This window comes from Diadema antillarum, unplaced genomic scaffold (genome assembly GCF_040938485.1).
Source record: "Diadema antillarum isolate AM-2024a unplaced genomic scaffold, OU_Dant_1.0 seq00000288_RagTag, whole genome shotgun sequence".
Taxonomy (NCBI): Eukaryota; Metazoa; Echinodermata; class Echinoidea; order Diadematoida; family Diadematidae; genus Diadema; species Diadema antillarum.
Window position 1 is genome coordinate 1140638 of NW_027271315.1, and position 10444 is coordinate 1151081.

The 10444-nt window shown below is 43.8% G+C and overlaps 1 protein-coding gene across 1 annotated transcript; it reads left to right on the forward strand.

Moving 5' to 3' along the window:
• Nucleotides 1–4377: 4377 nt before the first annotated feature.
• On the forward strand, nucleotides 4378–5706 carry LOC139730062 (uncharacterized protein F54H12.2-like). Its single transcript, XM_071640973.1, has one exon. It carries the CDS (start codon nucleotides 4378–4380, stop codon nucleotides 5704–5706), a length of 1329 nt encoding a protein of 442 aa, XP_071497074.1.
• Nucleotides 5707–10444: the final 4738 nt, after the last annotated feature.

A 10444-nucleotide genomic window follows, 5' to 3' on the forward strand; every position in this document is an offset into this window, starting at 1 on the left:
CATCATGATGGCTACCCTGGCTCCTGGTGAATTCGACGCTAGCAACACCGAGGCAACTCCTTCTAGACCGGTATTTCAGGAGAAAACCAACACCAAGGTCCCACCCCATGTGCTTGCTATGCGGGTAAGTTGAACGATTTCAATACTATACACGTAATACCTGAATGCTCTGTAGAAATGATCATTGCATAATATATTTATGCATAAATTAAATAAGCTGCATGCGTGATTTTTTTTTAATGTATCAAATCCAACGTTTAAGATAAACGTACGTAACATAATATAGCATGAAAGTCTTGCATAGTAAATCAATGGGCATGCACGATACAGCATGATTTCTGTCAGAGTATCGACGAGAGTATTGATGGTATCCCATGTTTCTTTTGTTCTGTATAGGCAAGTGCTGATCAAAAAGGAGAAAGTAGTCTGAAGGTTGTTGAAGAGGCGGGTAGTCGGTATAGCCACGAGATAGATTACAAACTTTGCGAATTCGAATTGGGGTCAAAACCATTTCACTTGGGCGGAAAACGTTTTGCGGTAGTGAAAAAGTTCAGAGGGGTCCCCTACATTAATATTCGTGAGTACTACCAGCTGAAAGGGACAAAGAGAATGCTGCCGGGGCAAAAGGGAATCAATTTGACGGGTGAACATTGGTGGAAGCTGATGAAAGCCTCGTTTAAGATCAGCGCTGCTGTCCGTGAACTGAGCAATGTTAAGAAATAGAACAATTCAGAGATGCATTCTAAATGATTTGATCCAAAACGCAAACGTTTCGTAACTCAGTGACTATACCGTTCTACTCTTCCATCTTCACGTACCAAAGGCTGCTGCTGCTGAGGTGGATCTGCAGCAAGAGAGACCTCCTTCATCCCCGCCGTGTTTGACTCCTCCAACCCCCGATATTGGGCCGATCTACATCGATGATTCACCTTCATCGCCGCTGCTATTTTCCCCTTTCCCGTCGCCAGAGGGACCGATGCCAGCAAGACCTCAGCTACAAAGGCAGAATGCAGTGGTGGAGGAACCAATCAGCATTCCACCAACACCCGATGCCCCGGCTGTAGCGGTGCCACGTCGAATGCGACTGATGCGGCTGAGAACCCGACAGCGATACATGCAGGACCTGCAGATAGCTACACCACCCCGTGGATCAACTCAGCCACCACATGCCCCTTTACGTCAGGATAATAGAGGAGGAGGAGACCCGGCAGAGATACCAGCATCGGCCATCATCAGCCTGGAGAGTGTTCGAAAAACTCTGAACTTCGATGAGGAAAAGGAGGAGGAGGAGAGAGAGGAAGGGGAACTGATGGAGGAGGAGGAGGAGGAGCATCAGCAACGGTCGCAGCAGCCACCGCAGGAGGTAGAGGGTGAGGAGAGAGAGGAAGGGGAACTGATGGAGGAGGTGGAGGAGGAGGAGGAGGGAGGACACCTACCGGCCGGACCAGTAATGATGACGATGAGAGCACTTTCGAGCCAAATAAGTAGGCTCATCCATGACTCTTGCGTAGGTTGTCAGAATGGATATAGCAGTCAAATGGATCACGAGGACTGTACGTGGCTACTGTGGGAGGATGTGGTTGAGAAATACTTCGACCCCGCAATGGCCAAGTTGAATGAGGGCGAGTACTTTGGGTTCCTGGATGCAGTGTTTAACATTGCACAAATGTTTGACGAAGAGCGGGAGGCTTGCGTGGCTGAAGCCACGGAGTTTTTCTACTTGGACTTGCCAAAGGACTCAGTGAAATCGTACATCAAAACAAAGCTAAAGAGGCGGTAAAGGTTGAAAGGTGTGGGGGTGGGGAGGGGAAGGGAAGGGAAGGGAAGGGAAAAAAAGAAAAATGAATGCTATTTGCGTGCCTTGTATAATCATATTGTGAAGATTTGTGTGTACATATTTGCAGTTTGATGGTTTGTAACTGGGTTGAATATGTATTAAATGTTTACTCGAGATGGAGATTTGAAATCAATCGATGTCAATCGTTGCTTTCATGTTTGTGTCGAATGTAATACTGGTCATATAATAAGCGTGAGATGGATGTTGGTCGTCATTCGATGTTTGCGAGTGGTTTGCTCACGATTGAAACTTGAACGAATTGTGGTGAAGGAAAGTGCAGAGAGAGAGAGAGAGAATGGAGGAATATTTGAGTAAGATATATTACGATCCGGGACACGAAGCTGGATTTTCGGGAGTAGAAAAGTTGTATCAGTTTGCGAAGAGAGATGGTGTGCACGATGTATCGCGAAGAGAGGTTAAAAAGTGGTTAGAAAGCAATGACACGTATACTTTGCATCGTCCCGTAAGACGTAAGTTTTCTCGGAGCAGGGTAGTGGTGTATGGTATGGATGATGTGTGGCAAATGGACTTGGTAGATTTATCTTCGTTATCGAGACACAATAAGGGATACAGATACTTGCTGACTTGCATCGATGTCTTGTCAAAATATGCCTGGGCCGTACCATTAAAAGATAAAACGGGCAAGAGTTTGATCTCTGCTCTAAAAAAGATTATCCAGACATCAAATAGAGAACCGTATCACATTCACACGGATAAGGGGACTGAATTTACAAACAAGGCTTTCCAAACATTTCTCAAAGAAAAGGACATCGTGCATTACACAACCGAGAATAGTACCAAGGCATGTGTCGTAGAAAGATTTAACAGGACGTTGAAAGAAAAGATGTGGAAATATTTCACGCATCGTAACTCATTAAAGTACATTTCGGTGCTGGACAGTTTACTGAACGCGTACAATAATTCTCATCACGGGTCTATCAAAACGAAACCCATTCTGGTCACTAAAGAAAATGAGGGTGATGTTTGGGACACGCTTTACGCGGGAAGAGAAAAGAGAGGACAAACGGGTCGGTATAAAGCGGGTGATAGAGTAAGAATTAGTAAAGCCAAACAAATTTTTGAGAAGGGCTATCTCCCTAATTGGACGGAAGAGGTCTTCAACGTAGATCGAGCCAAAAGGCGAGGGGTACCCGTCTATAACTTAGTGGATGACACGGGGGAAAGCGTGTCCGGTACTTTTTACGAAGAAGAATTGCAAAAAGTGCGAAAGGATAAAGGTGGTTTGTACAGGGTGGAAAAGGTACTGAGGAAAAGAAAGAGGCGAGGGAGGACCGAATACTACGTCAAATTTTTAGGCTACCCGTCATCTTTTAACCAATGGGTGGATAATATACAAAAGTCGTACGTTGGGCAATAGAGAAAACATTCCAAAGTGTAACGATGGAGAGTGAAGATCAAATTTATGTCACCCTTCCGAGCAATAGTTCTTTCGACTATTTTCCGCATAACACCCTCACGAGTTTTACTACCAAGTTAGCAACGCCTTTACAATTAAGGGGCGAATGGGAAGTAGCCTTGGTGGATATCATCTACCCGCATTCCTGGTCGAACGTAAACAGGACCAACAACCGATACCGGATAACAGTAAATGAGGAGACTATCGTAGGACGCGTGCCGCAAGGTCATTATAGAAATGTGGCTGACGTATGCAATGCAATCAATAAGTCATTCCCCAATTCCGCGAGAAATAACGCGCACTTTGACGTCGATGCAATTTCTTGTAAAGTGACCGCCAATGTCAGAGATGATACGGAGGTTAGCCTGAGCGAGGGATTGGCGCAGTTGTTGGGATTTACTCAAAAGACTTTGAGAGAGAATATCGAAGCCTCCTATTTTCCCGATATTGACGGAGGATTATTCGCTCTGTACGTATACACCGATATCATCGATAATCAGAGAGTAGGTGATGTGAGCGCTCCGTTATTAAGAATCGTAGCTACGGATAAGGATAAGGCTGGTGGCGTAGTGCATCATTCGTACCAGACTCCGCATTATCTACCCGTCAAAATCAAATATATAGATACGATACAATTAGATATAAGGAGTGATTTTGGGGAAAAGGTGCCATTTCAAAGTGGGAAAGTCATCGTGAAACTGCACTTTCGATCTTCTCGTAAACAAACATTCTTTTAATAGTCATGACGGCTCAGGGTACATCCCTGCCCGTCTTTCGAGGAGCGCGAATGCAACGAGGGTATGGTTTGGGAAGTATGTTGAAGGGGTTACTGCGATCAGCCGTACCTTATTTGGGTAAAAAGGCGCTGCAGACTGGTCTTAACATCGCCAGTGATGTGGTTCAGGGAGACAGCTTAAAGCGCGCCACCTCGGCAAACCTTAAACATCTCGGTCGTCAGTTATCCAGCCAACCCAGGAAGAGAAATAAAGCGTTTAAAAGGAAGCGCCCCATTAAGAAAAGGGTCACTTCGAAAGGAGCAAAGAGAAGGAAGACATCGGATATTTTTGACAAGTGAACTCATTCGTATCATCCCTGGCCGTGTGCACGCTCACGTCTCGACAATATGGATAAGATCCATCGCCAATCCTGCGATTGTTCAAAGTCAGAAGTGGACCTGTTTAGCATTCCACCTACGCAAACGACGGTCGAGAGTGGGAAATGGGTCGAATATTTTCCTCTTACAAACATAGGCGATGCCACGCCTATTCAGTTTCATCTACAAGGGTCGACGGATGAATACACCGATTTATCCCAGACCTTCCTGCACCTTCAAGTCAAAGTGGTCAACGGTGATGGCACGCCTATTGGCGAAAATGAAAAGGTTGCCCCGACAAACTTGTTCATGCATTCCTTATTCAGCGATGTGGACTTGATGTTAAACGACAGACTCGTCACCCCCTCTACCAATACCTACCCTTACCGAGCCATCTTGGAAACTCTGTTAACTTACGGGCCGGCTGCGAAAGAATCCCAACTGACCTCGTCGCTCTATTTTAAAGACACACCCGGGTTTATGGATGATGGCAACCCCTTCAGCGCAACGCCTGGCAACGGAGGAATGAGACAGAGGCAAGATTACATCAAGGAGAGTCGGACTCTCGACATGGTTGGAGTTCTTCACTTGGATATGTGTTTTCAAGAACGTTTGCTCTTGGGAGGAGTGGATGTCAAACTTAAACTCAATCGCAGCAAAGATAGTTTCAGTCTTATTTCCGCTACCGACGGCGCCAGCTACAAAGTCCAGGTCACTAACGCGTCTCTGTTTGTCAGAAGGGTCAAGCTGAGTTCAGACGCTGCGCTGCTTCATGCAAAGACCTTGGAGACGCAAACGGCAAAGTACCCGCTAAGGCGTGTGGAAGTTAAGACATTCAGCATACCGCGTGGGAACCTGTCATTCACCAGAGAGAGCCTGATTCTGGGGCAAATGCCCAAACGATTAGTCATAGGATGCGTGGGTAACACAGCCTTCAACGGAGATTACTCGAAAAACCCGTTCAACTTTCATCACTACAACCTCAACTTCTTGGCGTTGTACGCCGATTCCGAGCAAGTTCCCTGGAAACCCCTCCGTCCTAAATTCGCCGAACAGAATGCGAGTTACATCTTAGCCTACCAGACTCTGTTTTCCGGAACAAATTCCCTGTACCGGGACAAAGGTAATCACATCGATCGAAAAGATTACGGGAATGGATATTCACTGTACGCCTTTGACCTGACACCCGACCTCTCGGATGGTGATTGCTTCAACCTTCGTAAACACGGAAACGTACGTCTGGAGATGCAGTTTGAGGAGGCTCTACCAGAGACTATCAACGTTCTGGTGTATGCGGAATATGAGAGCATCGTCGAAATTGATAGAAATCGAAACGTGATTGTGGATTTTGGAAACTGAGAGGAGGAGAGACAGTTAAATCTCTACGGGGCATTCACCATGAATACGGAACATCTTTTAAACTTTGTTGAACGAGACAAACTGATGAAGAAGTATTTTCTGGGCATTTTTCCCGCGGACCACGTACCTGATTATGTGAAAAGCTTACCAGCGGCGTTGATCACCAATGTCGATAACCATAATGAACCGGGTAGTCATTGGATCGCTATGTACGTAAATAGATATGGTCAGGCAGATTTTTTTGACTCGTACGGGAGACACCCGAGGATGTATTCTAGTTATTTCACCGAGTTTTTACAATAAACTCGAACGAATGGAAATATAATACCCGATCTCTTCAATCAGACTGGTCAACGGTATGCGGGCAATATTGCTTGTACTTCTTGTTTCAGCGAGTGAGAGGAAACAGTATGCAAAGTATCGTGTCAAACTTTCATTCGAATAAACTTCAGAATGATCGAAAAGTATACGCCTTTGTCAATACGCGATATCCAAATTTAAATTCTCATATGTATGACCCGAATCTAATTTTACGGCAAATATCAAAGTCTTTAAACTAATGTATGTATGTCCTCTGTGGCTCGTGTTAGCCCTATTTGCCATCTCTCTGTATGTCGATGTATCGCAATGTCTGTGTATATATTTATATGTTGGTTAATATTCACCTACGACTTGGTCATGCGTTATATATATATATATATATATATATACACGTATCGTATACTTCATTCTACTTTTCTCCCTCAGTCTCTTTCTCTCTCTCTCTCTCTCTCTTCGCCTTCCTCCTTCCTCCATGGTGCATGCGATGAGTAGTTAATGATACCGACTCGTAGATGAGTGAAAAGTCAATGTGAATCAGTAAAGTTCGTTTATACATTTGAGTTTATTTGTACAAGTTCGTTGAACGTAATAAAGATCTCCATCGTATGACAATATATACGCATCATTTGTGAATTACATTCGTCTGATTACAATGTGTTACAAAGAGTTTAAGCATGTTGGGAGTGATCGATGAGAGAATGATGATGACGATGCGAGGTATTTAACCAACGCCATTTAAAACGAGTAATAACGCGTACCATGAACGTACACGTACAGTGAGAAAGATAGATTCCATGCGGATGAAAATGCATCCAGACTGAGACAAGTACATTCCTTAATACAACGTCAGTGATAAAGCATGACGCGAACATAAACGAGTACATTTAAACGGATAATTCAATCCGCAAAATGTTTACAAATACATGAGATACTTTTACACAATGTGATACAAATTTGCACGACTATAAATCCGAGTGTTTTGCATCAATGAATGGAGCGAGTATGATTTAATCAAAACTTTCCCAAGTCAACTTGGGTTTGGTGGAACGAGTCAACTTCCTCGCCTGTGTTTTTCTCTTTGGTTGTTTGAGCGTTGGTTGATCGATACGTGTAGTGAGAATAGGAGTGGAGGGTAATAGTTTGGGTGATGCACTCGCTGCCAGAATACCGCGAGGACTCTTACGTTTCAATTGTTGCAAAACACTCAGTCGTTCATTATTCAAAATCAGAGATTCCGGTACATTTGATTCGGATAACACTCGAAGAAAATGTTGCCAACCAATCGGGTTGGACGATTTACGTCCTCTCATAACATCGAGTATCAAATCAACGATATTTGAACCAGGTATGGTCCTTCCTTCGTACACCAACTCTCCGCGTTTATTCCATTGCCAGGTAGCTCCTGGTTGGCGGAGTAACACACGATCCAATAATACATCGGCGCGTTTTTTCAAACTAGCCGGTAACAGACTCAATACATTATTCTTAGCACTTTGATCGACAATCGTATTTCCTTCGGCCTCATTCTGTCGAGCATTCTCGTGTTTATCACCTTCGATACTTATATGAATGGGATTTGGTCGCATTTCGCCATGTTGCAACTGCAAATACCTTTGCAAGGCTTCGTTGTAAAGAGTAACTTTTTCTTTATCCGACATATTCTCCGAATTCAAAATAGACTGTATTTCTTCGTCCAATCTGGACAGTATGCGGGTAGAAGGTTGACTTTTCAAATTTGAAGACTGAATCGCTCGTGCAATCTCTTCGGGTACGAGCGTCATTTTCTTCGCACGTTCCATCTGTATCAATATTCTTTCCACAAATGATGTTTATTTAAACAAAAGCGATAAAATTGGACCGAGTAAAGCACCGAGAAATCCACCGTTTTGAATCAAGATTTCTTTTTTCTTGCGATGCCCGTGACGTTTATCGGCTAATGCACGAATGTGTTTCTTGCATCTAGACAAAGTCTTCTTTTGATTCGAAGTAAGAGGTACATTGCCTTTTAAAGTATTGGCGCAACATTCCGCGAGACAAGTAACCAGATCCCTCGATGCATGGCGTAGGTAGGCCTTGCGTTGTTTTGGAGCGCACTTGGCCAACACTCGCAAGACATGCTCGTGCTTCTTAAGTCTATGAACCATATTGACAGAATGATGATTTTCTCATCGCTGCAACGATTATTATACCTTACTGACATAAACTACGGTAAACTCATCTGGAAAAATCTTGGTTCGTAATCTATATTCTTCCAGAGTATTCGATTTCAAATCAATCAATAGATACCCGTACGGCTCCCTAGTAGCATCTTCGTAAGACTCTTGCACATACTTTGCATTGCCGGGATACAGCTGTCGCCCCAAATGCATTATTTGTGATTTATCCCTCGGATTCTTATACATGACTAGATATTGCGCGTTTAAACTGATTGTACGGGTCTCTTTACCCCGATGGAACAAATTTTGAACTATGAAAATAATCGACAGGTTACGATGATGGGACCCTCGGGTGAAAAGAGCGGTCATTTTTGCATTGGTCGAACACTCGGCCATTAAATCATCGACGATTAATAGATTACGAACGTTTGGATCGATCGTACTCTCAAAATTAGCCGGAAACCCATCTATAAACTCAATACCTGGAAACTCGGATAACATTTCACCGTAAGCATTTTGATACACGCCGTAACACCACATAATCTTTTGCGGTGGTCTATCGATCATACTTTGGTTATGCTTTATCAACTTACGCACAAAGACGGTCTTACCACTACCTGTGGGACCCGCTACGATGCACGTAAACGGATGTACAAATTTCAAAACCATGATTGATTGATTTCTTTCCTTCACCGGCGTCTCAAAAGCGAGCTACCCGTACTCAAGAAAAACCGAATGACAAATGACAACAATGTAGTGGGAACTGAATATAAAAAGTTATTGCCTCGATTAAGATATGAGGCGAGTGGTATCGACACGATCCACGCGCAAACATTTCTAAGACAATTCCGTAAGATTAACATAGTGGGTTTGGATTGCGTGGGAAAAAGGCATCGCCTCGGACCCATTGCGCTTTAGTAGATAGCTTACGTTACTATGAAATGGGAGGAAGTTTGATTCCGTCAGTAATAACTCTGAAATGAGGTTTTTACCTTGAAATACACGCTCGGCGATAAAAGAAATGATCGATAACACAAACAGCGTAATAACAATTACAACGACTCGGATACCTATCGTAATTCGTCGATGTTGCAAAGTATCGTTCAAATTGAATGGCGAATCAGACATGTTGACTGAAAGGAGTCACGTGCAAATAATGATAACGAAATGAAAAGAACCCCGTATTTATGATTAGTATTCGAGGATGGTTGCTGCTCGATCAAACTATAACCCGTGAACTAATCGCGTGCGACATACCCGTAGGGAAAAGTGAAAAAATCAGGCTGAACCACTCTCTTGTCGTACACTACTCTGTAATCCTTGCGAGCTGCTTTAGTTTCTATCCGCTTTCTCTTGGCATCTTTCGTGATTTGGTAGTCATCAGTGACAGTGATGGGTCTCTCATCATCAGTTCCAAAAGTCCTAACCATAGCTCGCATGGTATCGAAATTGATCAGTTGAGAGTTTTTGTAGTTTAAGGTGATACCTTTGACCTTGCAGTGCGTCTCACCATTTTCAAGTTGGTAGGCGTAATTTTTCGGACCGCCCGAACAAAAGGTCGTAATGTGATGACCATCCAGTTCGTCCGTCAATTCTCCCAAGTAATCGCCCAAAGCGGGACGCCACTCATCGGCGTTGTAATCTCTCTCTACATAAACGACGCTATCCGTATCGAAATACAAAACGCGATTGTCTAAGCGGTCAATGACATCATACAGTTTAAGACGCGCCTGCGCTGTCGTAAATGCGGCTATGACTACGTTTGATCGAGCAGCCACCTCCTCAAATTCATCCCTTTTCACCGACTTGACCTCGATCACTTCCTCCGTGACAAAGTTCAAATCGGTGACGATGATCTGATCAGAAGTCAACATATCGTACAATTTTTTAGGACAACTTATGACTTCGATACTGGGCAGATTGGTTCTCATGCCGAAACGTCCCCAAAAAGAATTCAGCATGAGTTTCGAAAGGGACCGTAATCCCTTGTTCTTTGCAATTTTGTTCGGCTCTAGCCGTATACCCTCATTTAGGTAGTAGTCCCTAACGTACTGTGCCTTGTCTTCTTCGGACTTTACCCACTCGGGCCATCCAGAGGCTTCTTGTTTTATTTTCAGGAAGGTATTGATGTAGGATGTGAATAAACCCTCCGCGTTAGTATTGGGGTCGTACTGTGCTTTTCTTGGAAAGTGCCAAACGGACTCAATTTCAAGTACTCGATAACCCTTTTCAACTGCCTTCATTAGCTCGAGGGAAACCCA